Source organism: Musca vetustissima, unplaced genomic scaffold, assembly GCF_032173495.1.
Source record: "Musca vetustissima isolate MV318-11 ecotype Yass unplaced genomic scaffold, APGP_CSIRO_Mvet_v1 utg17137, whole genome shotgun sequence".
In the NCBI taxonomy this organism is placed as follows: domain Eukaryota; kingdom Metazoa; phylum Arthropoda; class Insecta; order Diptera; family Muscidae; genus Musca; species Musca vetustissima.
The window spans coordinates 10,066-31,185 of NW_026880094.1; the positions used below are offsets into that span (position 1 = coordinate 10,066).

General features: G+C 34.6%; 1 protein-coding gene and 11 non-coding genes across 12 annotated transcripts in view; 2 read left to right on the forward strand and 10 right to left on the reverse strand.

Moving 5' to 3' along the window:
- Positions 1-669: 669 nt before the first annotated feature.
- The window catches only part of LOC133325444 (tyrosine-protein phosphatase 10D), a gene marked incomplete at its 5' end in the record, with an annotated part of 28,341 nt that continues 7,890 nt past the window's right edge, over positions 670-21,120 (forward strand). The window contains 6 exon segments of the mRNA XM_061534206.1: positions 670-975; positions 12,882-13,163; positions 16,691-17,788; positions 17,861-18,292; positions 18,361-19,451; positions 20,722-21,028. Of these exon segments, the coding sequence (XP_061390190.1) occupies positions 670-975; positions 12,882-13,163; positions 16,691-17,788; positions 17,861-18,292; positions 18,361-19,451; positions 20,722-21,028 (3,516 nt within the window).
- Positions 5,283-5,353, reverse strand: Trnag-gcc (transfer RNA glycine (anticodon GCC)). Its single transcript has one exon. It is a non-coding gene; the product is annotated as a tRNA-Gly (tRNA).
- On the reverse strand, positions 5,692-5,762 carry Trnag-gcc (transfer RNA glycine (anticodon GCC)). Its single transcript has one exon. It is a non-coding gene; the product is annotated as a tRNA-Gly (tRNA).
- On the reverse strand, positions 6,272-6,342 carry Trnag-gcc (transfer RNA glycine (anticodon GCC)). Its single transcript has one exon. It is a non-coding gene; the product is annotated as a tRNA-Gly (tRNA).
- On the reverse strand, positions 6,898-6,968 carry Trnag-gcc (transfer RNA glycine (anticodon GCC)). Its single transcript has one exon. It is a non-coding gene; the product is annotated as a tRNA-Gly (tRNA).
- On the reverse strand, positions 8,200-8,270 carry Trnag-gcc (transfer RNA glycine (anticodon GCC)). The gene has a single exon. It is a non-coding gene; the product is annotated as a tRNA-Gly (tRNA).
- Trnag-gcc (transfer RNA glycine (anticodon GCC)) lies at positions 9,135-9,205 on the reverse strand. The gene has a single exon. It is a non-coding gene; the product is annotated as a tRNA-Gly (tRNA).
- Positions 9,610-9,680, reverse strand: Trnag-gcc (transfer RNA glycine (anticodon GCC)). Its single transcript has one exon. It is a non-coding gene; the product is annotated as a tRNA-Gly (tRNA).
- Positions 10,099-10,169, forward strand: Trnag-gcc (transfer RNA glycine (anticodon GCC)). Its single transcript has one exon. It is a non-coding gene; the product is annotated as a tRNA-Gly (tRNA).
- Positions 10,927-10,997, reverse strand: Trnag-gcc (transfer RNA glycine (anticodon GCC)). Its single transcript has one exon. It is a non-coding gene; the product is annotated as a tRNA-Gly (tRNA).
- On the reverse strand, positions 11,576-11,646 carry Trnag-gcc (transfer RNA glycine (anticodon GCC)). The gene has a single exon. It is a non-coding gene; the product is annotated as a tRNA-Gly (tRNA).
- On the reverse strand, positions 11,945-12,015 carry Trnag-gcc (transfer RNA glycine (anticodon GCC)). The gene has a single exon. It is a non-coding gene; the product is annotated as a tRNA-Gly (tRNA).

Sequence of the window (21,120 nt, forward strand, 5' to 3'; positions counted from 1 at the left end):
GATTTTTTATAGAAAAAATAGGACTTCAGTTCTGAGGATTTTTTTTTTTTTTGTTTCAAAAAAACCGACGTTTTAACAATTTTTTTCTGTAGGATAAAAATGGGCCCCACCTCTGCGATTTATTTCTATAGAAAAAAATAACATCAGTTTTGAGAATTTTTTTAATTTGAAAATTTTCGAATATAATGATTTTTTCTATTCGAAAAAATCGAATAGAATCGAAATCATACTATTTCCTGCATATCTGCCATTTATTTATATACCATCCCTACTACAGCAAAAATAATGTTCATACTCTTGACATTCCATACCGCATTACCAGACAATTTTAATCTCCCCAAAAAATATGCTTTTGTATTATACAAAGCCCTAAAGTATGCAATGATACTCTTAAAAAAATACACAAACATTAATCATTTTCATGTTTTTTTTTTCTTATTGTTATTGTTAATTAAAAATTTCCGTGTTTGTGAAAACAAAATCAAAGAAGAAAAAAATCTACATATTTCCAACAGATAATCATGTCTAGTTAACATTGTCAGGAAATTAAGTTGGACATGATTGTGATTTTATCAAAACAATGCCTATAATTTAAAAAAGTCATGCAATGCCATGTTCATATTAAGTTTTCACTTCATTTGTCATTTGTTCTTCCCCCGCTTTTTGGAGAACTGATTAAAATTTGTTTACTAACGTTTTCTGTTTTCTTCTTTCATCTTTATTTGCAGCTTGGTCATTGTGCCGATTTAGAAATAAGCATACCCAATAATCAGGGTATAGACGGTGCCTTTTACCGTCTAGACTATAGTCCGCCATATGGTTATCCGGAACCAAATACAACAATTGCCTCCAATGAAATTGGTGATGAAATACAATTTTCGCGTGCTTTACCCGGTACGAAATACACATTCTGGCTGTACTATACCAATGGTACACATCGCGATTGGCCAACATGGACAGTGTCCATAACTACAGGTAAGTTATTATTGTTTTTGACTTTGTTATAATGAGTGTAATTATAGTTTTGTGACAAATTATTATTATTTTGTTGCTAATGACTTCAAATGTCATTCGGATTCATGCAATTTCCCCCAGTTTCAAAATCACAGGATATGAATTCAATTAAAGTTTGTATTTTTGTTTCCATCATTTTTGTGTGTTGAAAATGTCATCAACGAATTTTAATTGTATGTTATTGTTTTAGATTGTGGAAATTGAAATTGATTTTAATAGTTACATTAAATACATTTTTATTGAAGTGTCTGAAGTGTACATGCATTTTTTCATTATGAATTTTGAGCCACCATTACTTTCTCTACAGACTATCCTTAAAAATGGAATAATATTGTAATTAATGCAATTTTCCTTATTTCATTTCCCTTCATTGCCTTTTTTCATAATTATCTATTATGGCCCTAGTTATGAAATGTGCAAGTTTGCATTTTGTAGAACCCAAAACTTTTGAAATGCTACCCAAAACAAACACACCGTTGTACATTATTTCATATAGCTGACCTTTAATGTCTTAATAAGTCCAAGTAGGTAGCAGCACACAGCTGGTTAACAAAATACTTTTAATGAAGCTTGTGAAATTCTCGTGAAACAAGAAACTTTCTTCATTTCATGCAATGTGTACTACCGACCAACTTGCATTTTGATGAAAATTTATTCTCATTTTTTTTTTGCTTGCCAAACTTTCTCATGGCTAACAACGTTGTATTGTCGTTGTTTGCTGGCCTTGTCACATTCTACAATAGCACTAACTACATACAAATTTCTCCCTTCTCGGTATATAATTAAATTTCCCCCTTACTAAAAAGAGGGGCTCACAGAATATTCAACCACTGGGGAAATATCAGCTAAACCATTGTATTATCTTTCACCTTTTTTGTTTTTGTTACCTCTGTATTTTTTGGAGGGAGGGATAATTAAATTTCGACAACGAAAATTGCAAGTTAGCCCAAACAAAAAAAAATACGACGTAGTAAAAACGTAACATTTACAACACAAATTATTGTTATTAATTCGATATTAATGTGTGAGAGCATTACGTCATACCGGCTAATGCAAAATCATTACGAACATCATTCAAGCGTTTACATTATATTATTTATCCAGTGGGATTTGTTGTGAAGTCAGGTTTTTTGTTTTCAAAGTGAATGTGAAAGTAGTCACTGTTGTTTGCAATTTATATTTTTGTGAATTATCTACGTATTTAATTAAATCAATTTATGGTTTTTATTATCATGAAATATTCATCAGAGATCCCATAAACTTACTATTATATGGCGTTTTAGTTTTTCAAAGGGCAGAACAAATTGTCATGTATATGTCAAATGGGTTTTGGGCCTTGAAACCACTTCAAATCGGACGGAACCTTTATAAGACCCAAACACTATTTGACATATTTATTCTTAGCCATATTTATTCATGACCTTCGGATGTTAGCCTGATTACAACGGACGTAATCTAAACCATTATAATATAAACCCAGTAAGCGCAGCAGTATATTCGGACGGGGACGACCATACGATACCCTACACAACTACCACGGAACTCAAATTTTCTGCGGATGTTTATTCCGAGCCTGGGCAATATTTCGTAATATTTGCACTCTCTTGCCCGATTAGAAGTAAACAGCACCTCTTCCTTACACTGACATATTCTCCGAATATTACGAGTATTCAGAACAGATATTGTCCAGATTCCCTTCACCGTGGGTTGTGTTGTGATGTTCGGCTTTCATTTGTGGTCAATAGATCGACTCGAAAATAACACAAACAATTAAGTTTTCGGTCCACTTCATTCCAAAATTATTATCTGTAACTCCCACATCGGAGCACATACAACAATGTAATTGGTCTTAATTTAAAGGTCAACCACTCCTCTTGGATATAATATCAACTTCTCGGGTCTATGTCCTTCAGTGGTAAATATATATGCTAAAGAATAAAAATTTTGTCATTTTTCACACAAAATTCAGGGTCCATTTGATCCGCTGAATATTGACCGATCTTTATAAAAACAGGCGTGCTTATTCTTTGACCCGATCCCCTTCTCCATGCAAGATTTCACAATGTTCGGGCCATTATTGTGGCCTCTGGAGCGACCAGAAAAACCGAAAAAATTAGTATTTGGCCCATTTCCAATATTAACCGATCTTTCCCAAAAACTATAGCGGTCTTCATTGGCCAGAACCCATCCTACATGTAAAATTTCGTGACTATTGTTCCATAAATGTGGCATGTATCGTGTTTACAAATTATAATTAACAGACGGACGGACGGACACACATGTCTAGATCGACTCAGCAAGTAGAGATATGACAATCGGTATACTTAAAGGGTGGTCTAGGACCAATATTTCGCGGCGTTACAAACTTTTGGGGCTGCACAAAGTTATAATACCCTGACAAGATAGTTTTGTAGGGTATAAACAGTGAGCGGTACCGCATAGTCGCACGGGGCCGACCATATGATACCCTACACATCCACCACTGAACTCTAACTTTCTGCAGCTCAATATTCCGAGCATGAGCAACATTTCGCGACATTTTCATTCTCTTAACCGATTAGAGGCGACATTTACACATCCACCACTGAACTCTAACTTTCTGCAGCTCAATATTCCGAGCATGAGCAACATTTCGCGACATTTTCATTCTCTTAACCGATTAGAGGTTTTTCTTATCCTGGCATCTTTTTCCCCGGAATGAACGTTTACCATATGGTTCAAATTATGTAATTTTACACACAAAAATCTTGGTTTTGTCGCGTTAAATATTCTCCGATCATTATCAAAATGTCCCTTGTAATTAGTTGACAAGATTCTGCTTATAATTGAGCAAAACAGACAAAAATAAAGTTTTGGTCCATTTAATCCCCCAAATTTAATTTGAGCGGAAATTCATTTCCAATTCGAGATTAGTGCGACATTTCCGCCCTCTAGAGGGTTAAGGGTAATGCTAAACAATATCAGAAAATGTATACCCCTTAAATATTTACGTACAACTACCATATCCGACTACATGCAGCAATATAATTGGTATCAGTCAAGAGGAGTCAACCACTCCTCTTGGATACACTGTCAACTGCTCCGTTCTATGTGCTTCAGAGGTAATTATCACTAGAACGCCGAAGGAGGTCATTTTACATATTGTTTTGACCAAGGCCTTTGGTGTGAAAAAAATGCAAATTTTACATTCAATGGCGTATATATAACACACCAAAGGCGGTCATTTTGACCGCTTTCCAATTTCAAGTACAAAAGCAACTGTGCATTTAATGACACTTTTTTTTAAAATTTGGTGAATTTTTTATAATAAACGTAATTCTATGAGGTACAAAAAGTAACCATATTTAAAAAAAAAAGTGTCATTAAATGCACAGTTGCTTTTGTACTTGAAATTGGAAAGCGGTCAAAATGACCGCCTTCGGCGTTCTAGTGTTATATATACGCCATTGAATGTAAAATTTGCATTTTTTTCACACCAAAGGCCTTGGTCAAAACAATATGTAAAATTTCGTGATGTTCGATTCATAATTGCGGTCTCTGGAGCGAGCAGAAAAACTGACAAAAATAAAGTTTTTGGTCCATTCCATTCCCTTAATATTAACCAAAAACAAAATCGATCTTTTCTAGTTCGAATCGATCGTACATGCAACATTTCGTGGCAATTTGTCCATAATTGTGGGCTGCAGCGTGTTTACAGATTATAATGGTCATACATGTTTGGATCGACTCAGCTTGTCAAAGTATCACGATCGGTATATTAAAAGGTGGGTCTAGGATAAATTTTTCGCGACGTTACAAACTCTTAGGGCCACACTATACTATAACTAAGTTTTATACTCCGAAAGGTTGACTAATATTTTGGATGAGAAGACTTGTTACTCTACGTAAAATCAAAATACCAAACATGTCCAAACTCCTCACAATACCGACAATTTTTGGGGTACTGTAATATGAGGGCTAATCGAAAAAGCGGCTGAAAATGCGTAATGTGGCCATACCTAAATGTATAACCTATAATTATAATTTTTAGTAAGGAGATTTAGTACTAAACATGAATCAATAATACCAAACTGTAGCCAATACAAAAAAAGTGTCAAAAATCCTCAAAACACCAAAAATCGGTGAGTACCATTATATGGTGACTATCCATAGTTAGGGCTAAATTGTCATAGAATTTTATACTGATGTATCCGGTGAATATTTCGATATCTGCTAACAAAATGACAACTTAATTTGAAATTTCATGTTATAGCTTAAAAAAAGAGAATTGCATCGGCCGGGAATCGAACCCGGGCCGCCCGCGTGGCAGGCGAGCATTCTACCACTGAACCACCGATGCTTATAAATAAATCCAAACTCCAAGAGAAATGTTCATTGTTTATAATTCCCATATGTACTTTTATTTGTCACTCGATTGATAGACGACTAGAATTTCGGACATGGCTATGTTATATCCTTGTGGAAACCCAGACGTATTAAATATTTTTATATAAGACTATATCGTATTCATATAGGAGTCCAATCGAATAGATCTGACAAACAATATTTGTCTATAATATTGAATTTTGAAACAGGCATCTAACTTAGAATTTAATTCCCCTTTTATGATTCCTGAGCATCCAGTTTTAAATTATAACTCCATATTTATAGGGGCGTAGGAAATGTAAAATATAGAACTGCATCGGCCGGGAATCGAACCCGGGCCGCCCGCGTGGCAGGCGAGCATTCTACCACTGAACCACCGATGCTTATAAATAAATCCAAAATCCAAGAGAAATGTTCATTGTTTATAATTCCCATATGTACTTTTATTTGTCACTCGATTCATAGACGATAAAATGAACGTGTATGAAATGTGTCATGTCCTTAAAAAAATCATTACTAGAATTTCGGACATGGCTAAGTTATATCCTTGTGGAAACCCAGACGTATTAAATGGTGACAATGAAGATGATCTTCTAATATAAGATCTAAACGGAATTTCAGCACCTTACTATAAAGTATCAAAATGTTCCGAAAAGCCAGAAAACATTTTTAAAAAGAACAGCAGAGAAGGATGGATGCTACTTATGTATTCTGAAACACAGTAGGACGCTCTACAAATTTTACCCTTAAAGAAGTTCATACCACGTTTTTATGTAAGACTATATCGTATTCATATGGGAGTCCAATCGAATAGATCTGACAAACAATATTTGTCTATAATATTGAATTTTGAACAGATTGAAGACTGTTGGCAATATGTAAAATATAGAATTGCATCGGCCGGGAATCGAACCCGGGCCGCCCGCGTGGCAGGCGAGCATTCTACCACTGAACCACCGATGCTTATAAATAAATCCCAAGTCCATGAGAAGTGTTCATTGCCTATAATTCCCATATGTAATTAGCATTACTACTTTATTCATAGAATTATGAAAGAAATAATATTAATATGTAATTTCTTATCCATTTCCGTATCCTCGAAGAATGAATCTACTAATTTTTAATATTTTCAATATCATAAAGGAACAACTTTTATCGTAGTGAAAAATTATACATTCTTCTAGGTTGTGAAACAGGCACGTAAATAGCACAACCCAAAGGTTGATCATATATTTGAAATTCCTATAGAATGCCTCTTATACAACCCCAAAAATTTTTTTAATAATCACAATGAAGATAGTCCTGCAATAGAAGAACAGAAGGGTTAGTTTTTAGATGTAGTTTTCTAAACCAAATCAAAACCAAAAATCACTTTTAGGAACGAACAAAAGTATACTGGACCTTCAACATATATTATTCTGTACCACATTTCTATATAAGACAATATATATTCTGAGCATCCTGTTTGTAAATATAAGGACATATTTTTAAGGCATAGCAAAATGTAAAATATAGAATTGCATCGGCCGGGAATCGAACCCGGGCCGCCCGCGTGGCAGGCGAGCATTCTACCACTGAACCACCGATGCTTATAAATAGTTCCGAAAACCATACAAAGAATTTTCTGCGATAATAATTCGCATATGCAAATTTTTTAAATTTATGATTAATATTTTTAAATTGTCTTGTTTTATTAATATTTACAATGTAATCTAAAACGTTTTACTAACGAAAAACACTTCCCTAATTAGTTTTAGTGTATACAAACATAAAGCATTGTCTCCTATTGCTATATAAACACAATACAATAAGATTGACATAAGACATAAAGAAAATTTGAAAAGAATGTGGCAAGTGAGAAAATGTTTGCCAAAGTTCAAACAATAGCCTAGCCAATGACTATTAAAGGGCAACTAAAGAGAGAATGGTGGGAGGGGAAGGTCCGGAATGAATACCAAATGACATGACCTACTACTGATGATGGTTGCTTCGTTCATGTCATTTGTTTCGTCCACCATAAGTGAGTAGAAGTCGTATAATAATGGCGCTGTTTCCGCCGCACAACAAACAACACCTTTTGTCTTTAATACTAAACCCACATAATGACACTCCAGGCTAAACCTTAGGGAACTCTAAGTAAATAGAATTAATTTATGTCAATGTACGTACATCGCAGGCATCGTGAGGCCAATTGGGTTTTGTTTGTCCTTGTATCTATGTAACGCAGACCTCACCTTAAAAACTGACCCAATGAGAATATTCCTCCTTAGGCGTTCTTTTGGCATTTATTACTAAACCATCACATACACACACACGCACATAAAGTTACGACAAACGATGCTTAAGTCATATAAATTAATGTTTTTACGTGTTCATGGATATTTGTTTTGGGGAATACGGTTAATTCGCTATCCCATAGTAAATGGGATATATCTATGTACTACTATATGTACCTTTAGTGTATATAAACCACATCTTGTGGAGTGTGAGTGTCTTGTCCTCTTTGTCTATTCTTCAAGTTATTCACTTTGCGTTTTCTTAGCTTAACCTATGGAGAACATATAGATTTTAATTAGTTTCAGTGTGGTTAATAAGTGGCATAAATTCCTCCCTTGTAATATTTGATGTGCTTTCGCAAAATGTATTAAAACAACAACAATTTATAAGTAATTTTAAGGGGATTGTTTAAACTGTGTGGCAAGTAACAAAAACATAGGATGAACTTCGAAACGAATTGATCTGATTAGTTTGTTGAATATAAACAGCTATATAAACTCCCCAGGGAATGATTTCGTGGATCTGAAAATCAAAATATAGAATTGCATCGGCCGGGAATCGAACCCGGGCCGCCCGCGTGGCAGGCGAGCATTCTACCACTGAACCACCGATGCTTATAAAAATATACGAAGTCTCATAATTCTCATATTCAAATTATTTATTATTCTATTTATAGAAGAATAATGGATATATTTAACCCTAATCATTATGGGGCCTCTCATCGAAATTTAGAAAGCAAACTAATGAACTCACGAAGGTACTTACCAGTTAAATCCAAATTTGTCACTTTCGAAGATTTAAACAATCGGTCAACTCCATTTCATACCTCCCGACTATACAATATAATGTCAACGGAGTATCTGATTTAAAATAAGGAAGATCTTGGCCGATTAGATTTATCCTAGTTCATACGATAGCTATACACTCAGAGAGAAACGTACCAAAATTTGGAATCGATCGGATTATTAGTTTTTGAGATATCATGCCCGCCATTCGCATAAACGCTGCTTGGATAATAATGTGTTAAATATTTGAAAAGCCCTCTTGCCGTTACTTGATGCTAGCACAATAAATCGGCTATATCTTCAAGAGTTGTTGAGATTGTCACTTGAAATTTTATAGGGACATTCTTGAATTAGTATAGATTCCAATTGAATCAAAATACAACATTAAATTTGCTGTAACCTTAAATCCAACTTTGGAAAAAGCAAACCTATATAACGTCTCAAGATTCTGTTTATCGGTCTACTCCTCTTGCAAAATCTCATAGAAAGAACAAATATTTACACATCGCCCTAATCTTAGCAAAAATAGATCCTGTCTGAAGACATACTCTATCGAAGTCTTAATAAGTTCGAGTTAGTTGTAGCGTTCAATTTTTGTTTCTGAATGACTTCAAATAAAATATAACTTATCCTGGAAAAGGCATTCCGTTAAAAGTCGTCTGTTTAGGATATAGAAAATGTAAAATATCAAATTGCATCGGCCGGGAATCGAACCCGGGCCGCCCGCGTGGCAGGCGAGCATTCTACCACTGAACCACCGATGCTTATAAATAGTTCGAAAATCCATATCATGATTTATCACTAATTATAATTCGCATATGTAAATTTATACAAATTAAGATTTCAAAATTTGAATACTCAACAGATATTCCACAATAAAATAAATCAACTTGTTGGTCGAAGGACCATTTCCACCTGAATTCCTATAGCTAAAGATTGGTGCTAAAACCACCACAAAGTAGAGAACTGCATCTTTTCAATATTTGTACTTTAAAGAGTGGGTAATCAATGGTTATATTGAGGAAGGATTTGTGTAGAATCTCCATCCTCCGTTGAAACTTATTAAAGGAATACAAATCGTGTCTGGATTTAGTGATTTGTTCGCAGTATCGATGATTCAATACCCGACTGTACTTCTAACCTCAATTACAACTTCAAAATATCGAATTGCATCGGCCGGGAATCGAACCCGGGCCGCCCGCGTGGCAGGCGAGCATTCTACCACTGAACCACCGATGCTTATGCATGAATTTCCGAACTCTAAAATCAGCATCCAAAACAATGCCAGATTTGACCATAAAAATTTTAATTTTTCAAAACGAAATCTCTATGTCTCATTTACTCTAATTTCATATGTACATAATTTATTAGCATTATCAGATTAATATTCATGCACCATTTGTGTTGTTGAAAGATCATCAGTCGTTAAAATAAAGTCTTCGAATTGATTTCATTTAATTATTAGAGAGATTTGAATATATTTAAACCTAACGTACGAGTTTATTCAAACTTTATAATGAATAATTTAAATTTTTGTACTTCGAATGTACTTCTTGCTGCGCAAATGTCCATGATGAACCCAAAGTCCCGATATGGTTCAAGAATATATTTTTAAAATATCTAAAAAAGGACATCTCCCTGATTCATAGCCTTATAGGCATCGGTGGTTCAGTGGTAGAATGCTCGCCTGCCACGCGGGCGGCCCGGGTTCGATTCCCGGCCGATGCAACCACATCTTTTAACACTTCAAAAGTACGTCGAAATCGTTTATAACGACAGTAAGGATCGGCAGAATTAGTCGCTATAAGCGATATGATCGCTATACGATATCAAATAAAAGGAAGGACCCGGTACTTCCAATTGTGTATATTGTTCGGTTAATTGCTATAAGCATCTTGATATGGCTAAAAAAATTTTTCGCTGTACGATATTAAACCCTGTTAATTGAAACAAAAATGTCATCAAAAATAAATTTCCTTTTACTTTTCACCGGTTAACTAATTTGACAAATAATCTGTCATTTTTTACATACATATTTGACATATAATTCAAAACATATGTTTATATGCGTAATTTGTATTTGACGATTTTTTTATAAACGATTATCGTGATTAATGTAATTGAACAAACTATTATATCATGAATGAACAAAAATACTGTGCAATTAACGAAAAATATACATTAATGATATTGTGGTTCAAACTTTTAATGACACTATAAAGACGGAATAGTTATTATCTGTGTGCATATGTTTATTAAAAAATATATATTCCAATCCAAATCGGAATTAAATCCCTAATAGTGTCTGAAATAGTTCGCTATCTTAGATCGAAAATCTATAGAATATACACAATATAATCAAATGTAATCTATGTCTAATTTACCCGTGTAAATTTTTTATCCCCATCAGCACATTGTAGTACTATTCCGATGTCTTCCAAGTTTAGGCCAATTTTATATTTAAGGGCTTTAAAAAAGATATATCTGCATCGGCCGGGAATCGAACCCGGGCCGCCCGCGTGGCAGGCGAGCATTCTACCACTGAACCACCGATGCTTGTATTTAAACCATACTGACCAAAAGTTATCGAAATTCAAATATTTATTTTAAATATTAAATTATAATATATTACATACTTCTCAGTTAAAGAACTCGTTCAAAATTAAATCAATACGGATACTCTTATCAGTTTTCATTTAACCCATCCCACCCCATTATCATGTCCAGTGTGATAGATAGTGTGGTCTTGGACACTGTTCTAATAATAAGCTATCAATGGAGTATACACAAATCGGACATATTTCAAAAAAATATATAATGTTATTATTCGTACTGGAACACAGCCATGGTATTAATAGCTAAAATGTATAAATATTGAAATTGTATAAATATTATAAAACAGGCATATTAATGCAGATTCGGAACATATCTACAGTAGTGTCCCTAGGCTAACGAACCTCTAACACTATTATTATTTAATATTGTTATTATCATACAAGAAGGGTCGAAATTAAATACGATCTGCGGAAAATTAAAGCCCAGTGGTAGTTTGTGTTATAGGTCCGGCAATACCATTATACCATTTCCTAGAAAAATATTAGATTGCATCAGGTTTCCTGGAAAAAATATTAGACTGCATCGGCCGGGAATCGAACCCGGGCCGCCCGCGTGGCAGGCGAGCATTCTACCACTGAACCACCGATGCTTATAAAAACGTTCTGCGTTAAATATTCAATAATAGGAGTTTTCAAAATTAAAAAAAAATTATCTCACGGAACTTTGATATTTTTTTCGTATGAAGATACATCGAAACTCACTACACACTTTAGAATCCCAGTCTTAAAAATTGGTTCAATATATAATCTTACCTTGCAATATATATTGTTTAAGATTTTTTGTTTTTGATTCCTTTCCCATGACATATATTCAGCCTTGAATATTTAGTAGAAACATCCCACCTTATTATCTGCATAACCCTAACCAAAATACTTAAAAATATAGACTGCATCGGCCGGGAATCGAACCCGGGCCGCCCGCGTGGCAGGCGAGCATTCTACCACTGAACCACCGATGCTTATAGGGTTAAAAAGTATCGGAATATCTGATCTAACCTATGCTCAGATTCGGCTGGCCCCGGGCCTCCTCTCTGGCTGCGTCTTTGTCATCCATATCATTGGGAGCTCCTCAAAAAAATATTTGTAGACCCTTTATTGTATGCTATAATATTGCTAATTTCCGAGAAAATAGAAATGCAAAACTATAATTTTGCACAGACATGTTCCATGGATTTGATCCATGCTTCGTCTTAATGGATTTCGGTATTTAGATGTTCCAACATAATTAGCTGCAATTTAGCTCTTAAAATTAGTGAAGGGTTAGGTTCGCCTTTGCAAAAAAATGGTCGATATATTTCTAGACTTAGATGTAGCCCCCATGTAAGGATACCTTCCAATTACTCATTCTGTGGTCACTATAAAGGTCAATGGGTGTTTATATAGACCTGTTTCCTTTATATAGGCAAATTTGTATTTATAAATTCCCTGTATAGAGTCTATGCAGGCCAATTGGTAATTATAAATACCTGTGAGCTCTGTACGGGGCAATCGGTTCTTAAAAAGCCCTACGGTCTCTACACCGATCAATTGATATTTTTTGAAGCCTGTGGTATCTCTGCAGATAAGTTAGACAATATAAAGACTTTATAAACTAATTGATCATTATAAAGACATTTAGGAGTTGTAATGCCGAATATGTATTTTTAGAATTTTAAATGATTGAATATATAAATTTGGTTTCACTTGTGTATGAAATTACTCAACCAAAAAATTTTAATTTCTGAAATATATCTGAATATTCAATATTTTATTAATAAATAAAATTTTATTCAAATTATATTATTTATATTCTAAATAATATTTGTTTTTATTTAATTTTTTCCAGCACCCGATCCACCCTCCAACCTATCCGTACAGGTGCGTAGCAGTAAAAATGCCATAATACAATGGTCACCGCCGTTACAGGGCAATTATACAGCATTTAAAATTAAGGTCTTGGGCCTATCGGAAGCTTCCAGTTCATATAATCGAGTATTCAATGTCAATGATTCAACATTCCAACATAGTGCTAAAGAGCTGACACCGGGTGCCACATATCAGGTGCAGGCCTATACCATATACGATGGCAAAGAATCGGTGGCCTATACAAGTCGTAATTTTACCACAAGTAAGTCACGCAGATATAATCCAGATGATACCACAAAACGACCAAATAAATGTTCTTTTTAGTTATTCAAACATAATTTGTATTTAAATTTATTATTAATTTAAAATTTTCAATTTTATTAGTTTTTATTTATTAAAATTCAAATTCCAAAAAAGTATTTCACGTCCATTTATGTTTTAATGTTTTTTGTTGGTTTTCTATTTTTCGCTATGGTTTTGGTTTCATTATTTTGCTTTTGGTATTTTTTTATGTTTTATGTGGCGTGGAAGATTCTGTAACTAATATTTAATTTAAAAAATAATAATACACTATTAAAATTCACAAAATCTCTTCTCTATAATCTAATAACAAAATAATAATAATGCTTAACCCCCCAAAAATACACAAAACCTAAAAAAGTACGGAGAACACGGCATAAAGATTTACTGGATATTAAAATCTTAAGAGGTAAAGTTTACAACAATTGGTTAATAAGTTTCCATATATATTTTTTCCAAAATTTGTTGTCTATATACAAAAATATATACAAATTGTTTGTTGTATATGAAAAAAATATTATTACTCAAGTATAATTATTAAAAATATTAAAATGCTACATATATATTTGTTTATATGCAATTGATTTTTCCAATATAAAAAAACAATATTTTTTAAAGTAATTGCACCCAAAAAATATTTTTGCATTGAATTTAATTTTTAATATGTTTGTCTTCATTACTTTTTTTCAAAAAAATATACATATTTAATTAATTCTACTTTTTTGCAATTATTTTGTTGTGCCTTGTTTTAATATTATTCTAATTTATTTATAACCACTAAATAATACACGTTATCTACAACGTATTGTACACAGTTTGTTTCGTTTTTATGGTCATTGTATTGTAAGGCAATAAATCGCTGATTTTTATTGTTTTCGAAGCGTAACAAATATTTGTTATTGTTGAAACAAAAAAAAAAACGAAATTATGATTTAAACAATAATTACAATATATAGGCATGTGTAGTTATAATATTTTTTTTTTTTAATTTAATTAAATAATTTGTTTTTTATAACATCTAGCTGACTACGTTTGTATGGTCCCGAGAGTTGTAAACCCTTGAAATTTTGATCTTAGGCCCGCCTTTATCTCGACTAGCTAAACCCATACAGCTATGAGTGCTTATCCGAAAATCTAAAAACTGGTCCAAATTATGAACCACAATTTTATATTAAATTCCTTTTCAGCCCAAGGACTACACCTTTAGGTTTTACTAACTAATTATGAGGAATCAAGCGAACCAATAATCATTTGAAGGTGTGGAAAATCCACAGATGTCAGTTTTTATAGCCTACACAAGAATGTGCAAAACCAAGAAATGATGATCGTGGTGAAAAAAAATATATGCGGATCATTCGACATTAAATGTCAATACCGGAAGAGCCAAACAATATCTGCATTTAGAATGTGGATTTTTTCTTTGGAAGAAGATTTACTGAGGGAGCCGAAAATCGGAAAAGGGTAACAAAGAGGCAGACGCTATTTCCAAATATTCCAAAACAAACTGGATTTATTCCTGGTATTTCAAAACCAGATTTATTGAACCAAATATATCGAACTTCGGTTAAATGAAACATACATCAATTATTCGGACCTCGCATTATTTAAAACTCGGATAACTGAAACAAACCCCCTGCATTCGGTCACTTGCAATTAGGTAGATGTGACAGAACATTTGTTCCTTAAGCCAATCTTAAAAAATATTTCCAGACGCGTCGGTCTTGTGCGCAGCTCTTCCAATTTGAAAGTCCATATTCCGAGATGATGTCTTCCACTGATCTTTTAATCAAATTCGTGGCCTCCCCTTCTACGGGAACCATCAGTTGGGTCGCCTTTATATGCCTTTTGAGCTCGGGAGATGGCCTTGTTTCAAAACTGCTTTCATTGACCACAGTAGCATATGTTTGCCAACACTATTCTCCTCCAAATTTCAACATGACCAAGGTATATAGCCAACGTAGTCGCTGCAGCTCGATACTATTTCTGACTATTTCGACACATGTCCTAAATTTGTTCGACCCATTATGTCCATGTCGTCAGCGTACAACTAATGGTTCAAAAGTTTGTAACGCCGCAAAATATTGAAATATTGATTTTTGGAAAATCCGAAATAGAGCCTTTCATTTTTTTTAGGAATTTTTACTAGTCTTAAATTTTTGTTATTTATTTTATTGACCGATTTTAGTTCTTTTAATTATTGATGGTTTTGTTGTTGTTGATCTTTGATGGAGAATTTTTCTCGTTGGTTTTTTTCAACTTTTTCAAACACTACATAAAAAGATCTGAAATATTGTCTATTAATCTGCTTGCTTTTGAAAGGCGATCTTCATTTTTTTATTTTTAGCGGCAGGTTTTTAATTCATCATCCTTAAAGTTCTGCGTGATAAACATTTCTAAGTACGATTTCAAAAGCATTTGACATTATGGAATATTCAGATCTCCTCAATTCTCATTAATTCATTTAATTAGTTTGATTACAACAATTTGCATATTAGGGTTGCAAATAGAATAGAACTTTAATTTTGTTTGAAAAAATCATCTTGTTTTTATTTTTTATACAATTAATTGACCCAATATTCCTTACATTAAACCCAAATCCAAACATCTAACACATTTTTGTTAATTTATAAACTTTGCATTACAACTAAAGCCTTTATTTGTAATAATTGTATAATTTATGTAAGAAAACAGTTTTTTGTTTTCCCTGTAAATTGTTTTCCGTTCTTAATTTCTGTCTATTATTTGGCTATCATAACGTATCACTACTTCTGTTTTATTTATTTTTTGGCAATGGTAACATAAAAATTCCATTATCCTGTTTGCATTCCTCCATTTCCCCCATCAAGTCAATTTAACTTTTATGTAGAAATTATTAAATCCTTTCATGTGCCACTTATCGAAAATGTGAATTCCTACTAACCATTTAGCTGCACATGCATTCAAAATAATACTATCGTAACAGAGCATATATGTATAGCTGGTTATGGGTTATGGAGTGCATGCTTGCAACATGTTTGTAGTTATGGCGATGATAATGTTCGTCCTTTACCCGTAACTGTATCCTGTAGAGGAATGCTTGTTTTTCCAACTTGCATACTTCAAATTGATTTTGGATCGTAGCACACACACATAGGCATGCTGAAAATCCTACCGAAATATCATAGGAACATAATATGCTGTAACATGGCATCTCTTATTTTTACCACATACCAGACATATACATATCTACATACACACACTTTTATGTACATACACACACATTTATTGAAACAACAACAAATTCACATGAAATCAATTTTCCCGTTTTTTTTCTTTTTTTCTCTCCTTTGTATCTGTAAATTCATTGAACAAAACACCACCAACTTTGGTAATACCTTCTTCTACTTCACCTCATCATGCAACGAAATCCAAAAAAAAACTCAAAATCGGCAATTTCATGATTATTCCGCTTGTTATACCACCCACACATCCGTCCTCTTGGCTGAGTAGAACCCAATACACCGGGTAAATTCATTGTATGGTTTCGTAATGAAACCACTTTATTGGTCCTTTGGCAGCCACCATATCCTGCCGGCATTTATACACATTACAAAGTCTCGATAGAGCCACCAGATGCGCTGGAAAGTGTTTTGTATGTGGAAAAGGAGGGTGAACCACCGGGACCAGCACAGGCGGCATTTAAGGGTTTAGTTCCAGGCCGGGCATATAATATATCGGTACAAACCATGTCGGAGGATGAGATATCTCTACCCACCACCGCGCAATATCGTACAGTACCGTTACGACCATTAAATGTAACATTTGACAAAGACTATATAACGTCGAATTCATTTCGAGTGTTGTGGGAGGCCCCCAAAGGTGTATCCGAGTTTGATAAGTATCAGGTATCCTTAGCCACCTCTAGACGACAGTCAACAGTGCCACGTACCGATGATCCTATAGCCTATTTTGATTTCCGTGATATACCAGAACCGGGAAAGACATTCAATGTTATTGTCAAAACCGTCTCGGGCAAGGTAACATCATGGCCCGCCACCGGCGATGTAACACTGAGACCCTTGCCAGTACGAAATTTGCGATCATTCAATGATGATTCTAGCAATAGCATGATTATAACTTGGGAACCTGATCCAACATCGACCCAAGATGAATACCGTATTGTCTATCATGAATTGGAGACGTTTAATGGTGACACCAGTACCCTATCCACTGATCGCACACGTTTCAATTTGGAAAGTCTTTTGCCAGGACGTAACTATTCGGTGTCCGTACAGGCTCTGTCAAAGAAAATGGAATCCAATGAAACAACAATATTTGTGGTAACACGGCCATCCTCACCCATTATTGAAGATTTGAAGAGCATTAAAATGGGACTCAACATCAGCTGGAAGAGTGATGTCAATTCCAAGCAGGAACAATATGAAGTACTGTACTCACGTAATGGTACCTCTGAGGTTAGGACAGTTTTTACAAAGGAATCACGATTGGTAATTAAAAATCTACACCCAGGAGCTGGTTATGAAGTCAAGGTCTTCGCTGTCAGTCATGGTTTGAGAAGTGAACCACATTCCTATTTCCAGGCAGTTTGTAAGTATAAAAGAAATATTTTACATTTCAAAATTTTCAATATTTCTAATTTATTTCCGCTTTCCTTTCTAGATCCCAATCCGCCACGTAATTTAACCATTGAAACTGTACGCAGCAATTCCGTGTTGGCCCATTGGGCTCCTCCGGAAAATAGTGATTTCACTGAATACAACATACGCTATCGCACTGAAAGTGAACAACAATGGGTACGTTTGCCCAGTGTACGCTCCACTGAGGCCGATATTACCGACATGACCAAGGGTGAAAAGTACACCATTCAAGTGAATAGTGTAAGCTTTGGTGTAGAAAGTCCCAATCCCCAAGAGGTTAACACCACAGTACCACCCAATCCTGTCTCGAATATAATTCCCTTGGTAGATTCACGTAATATTACCTTGGAATGGCCCAAACCAGAGGGCCGCGTTGAGTCGTACATTCTTAAATGGTGGCCCACAGACAATCCATCGAAAACCCAAACGAAAAATGTTTCCGAAAATAAATCAAGTAAGTACAACTCTCAAAATATACATTGTAACATGTACTCAACTTAAATACAATCTCCTCCATTACAGCCGATGACATTTCCACAGTTCGAGTACTTATTGGCGATCTGATGCCGGGTGTGCAATATAAATTTGATATACAAACTACATCGTATGGTATATTCTCCGGCACCACCCACCTTTCAACACGCACAATGCCTTTGATACAATCCGAAGTGGTGGTGGTCAATGATAAACAAGAAGATGAACGTGACACAATTACCCTGTCCTATACACCCACTCCTCAGTCATCATCGAAATTCGATATCTATCGCTTCTCTTTGGGTGATCCTGAAATCAAGGATAAAGAAAAACTTGCCAATGATACTGATCGCAAGGTTACCTTTACCGGTTTGGTACCAGGTCGTCTATATAACATCACTGTTTGGACTGTTAGCGGTGGTGTTTCCAGTCTACCCATACAGAGACAAGATCGCCTATTCCCCGAACCCATCACCCAACTACATGCCACCAATATAACCGATACTGAAATCTCTCTGAAATGGGATATGCCCAAGGGTGAATTCAATGATTTCGATGTACAATATCTGACCGCCGACAATATACTCGCACAAAATATAACAACACGCAATGAAATCACCATAACCGATTTAAAGCCGCATCGCAATTATACATTTACAGTGGTTGTACGTTCCGGTACCGAATCATCGGTATTGCGAAGTAGTTCTCCTCTGTCGGCCAGTTTTAGTACCAATGAAGCGGTACCAGGCCGTGTGGAAAGATTCCATCCGATAAATGTGGAACCCAGTGAAATACTGTTTGAATGGTTACTGCCACAAAGTGAAGCTAATGGCATCATCCGACAATTCTCCATAACCTATATGAATATAAATAATGCTACAGAGAGGAAAACGGTTGATTTTGATTCATCCGAATCGACGGGTTCGATAAAGAGTTTGAAACCCGGAGAGACTTATGTTTTTAAAATACAAGCTAAAACCTCAATTGGTTATGGACCGGAAAGGGAATATAAACAGACAATGCCGATTTTGGCACCACCCAAACCCGCAACACAAGTTGTACCCACCGAAGTTTATCGCAGTTCATCGACCATACAAATACGTTTCCGTAAAAATTATTTCTCCGATCAGAATGGTGTGGTGAGTATATATTTTTTTAGTCAACAGATAATAGACACATGGTTCCTTTTGAGATTATGCATAGAATTTCTGAGTCGATTTATGCATGTCCGGCCGTCCGTCGGTCCATATTAAATTGTAAACAATGTACAGGTTGCATTTATGATCCTAATTGGATGAAATTTGTCACAGCTCAGTTATTTTGCTCAAGGACGAACCCTGTAAAAAATCGGTTAAGATTTAGATATCGCTCCCATATATAGTTTCGTCCGTCCAATGTAAAGTGAATTACCACAAATTTTTACACAAAGTACTCAAGTTACTATAACATAACGGGTGTCAAGTTTTGTTGACATCAGTTCAGATTTAGATATAGCTCCCATTAATATTTTCGTCCGATTTTATGTTAATTGGGCCCAAAGTCGCTATATTTCTTTCGATTTGCAAGATATTTGACATAGCTTACTGAATTGAGTCTGTAATGACGTGTGCTAAGTTTCGTGAAAATCGGTTCATATTAAGATATAGCTCCCATATATATTTTTATGTTAAAATATTCTTTCGATTTGCACGACATTTTGAACATCGTACTGAATTTAGGATAGCATAACGTATGCGAAGTTTTATTGGAATCGGTTTAGATTTAGATATAGCTCCCATATATATTTTCGCCCGATTTCCTGTTAATTTGGCACCAAAGACCCTATATTCATTTCGATTTGCACGGCATTTGGCATAGCGTACTGAATTGAGTCTGGAATGATGTGTGCTAAGTTTCGTGAAAATAAGTTCAGATTTATATATAGCTCCCTAATATATTTTAGTCCCATTTAATGTTATTTGAGCAACAAACCCCCTATTTTTCCTCCATTAGCACGAAATTTGGCCTAACGCACTGAATATAGACTGGAATGGTGTGTGCTAAGTTTCATGAAAATCGGTCCAGATATATATATATATATATATATATATATGTATAATATTTTAGTCCAATTTAATGTAAAGTGTACAAAAGTCTCTATATTTATTTCGATTTGCACGAAATTTCGTGTGTTGGGATAAATATGTAAAATATTCCCATAGTGGAGAAGGGTATTAAATAGTCGGCCCGTCCGACTTTACTGCTTTCTTTACTGGTTTTATTTAGATCCTTAGTTAATGTTCATCAAATAAAGAGTTCGGTTCGAATGCATATTCATACTGCATAATAATAATTTGCGAATAATAATTCCTTTAATTTCCGACGATTTACTTATCGAATTAATCAAAAATATAATCTCTATCTTTTTAGGTTCGCATGTACACAATTATTGTGGCCGAAGATGATAGTAAGAATGCATCCGGCTTGGAAATGCCCAGCTGGCATGATGTTCAATCGTATAGTGTTTGGTTGCCATATCAAGCTGTAGAACCCTATTATCCATTTGAAAATAGTTCTGTGGAAGATTTTACCATTGGCACTGAAAACTGTGATAATCGTAAGAGTGGCTATTGTAATGGACCGCTGAAATCGGGTACCACATATCGTGTAAAAGTTCGTGCCTTCACTGCACCAGACAAGTTCACCGATACCGCCTACAGTTTCCCCATACAAACAGGTGAGTTTATGGTTCAATCCATAATTTATTTAATTCAATTATTATTTATAAATAGAAAATACCTTGTAATCCTTTTTGATATTAAATCTAAA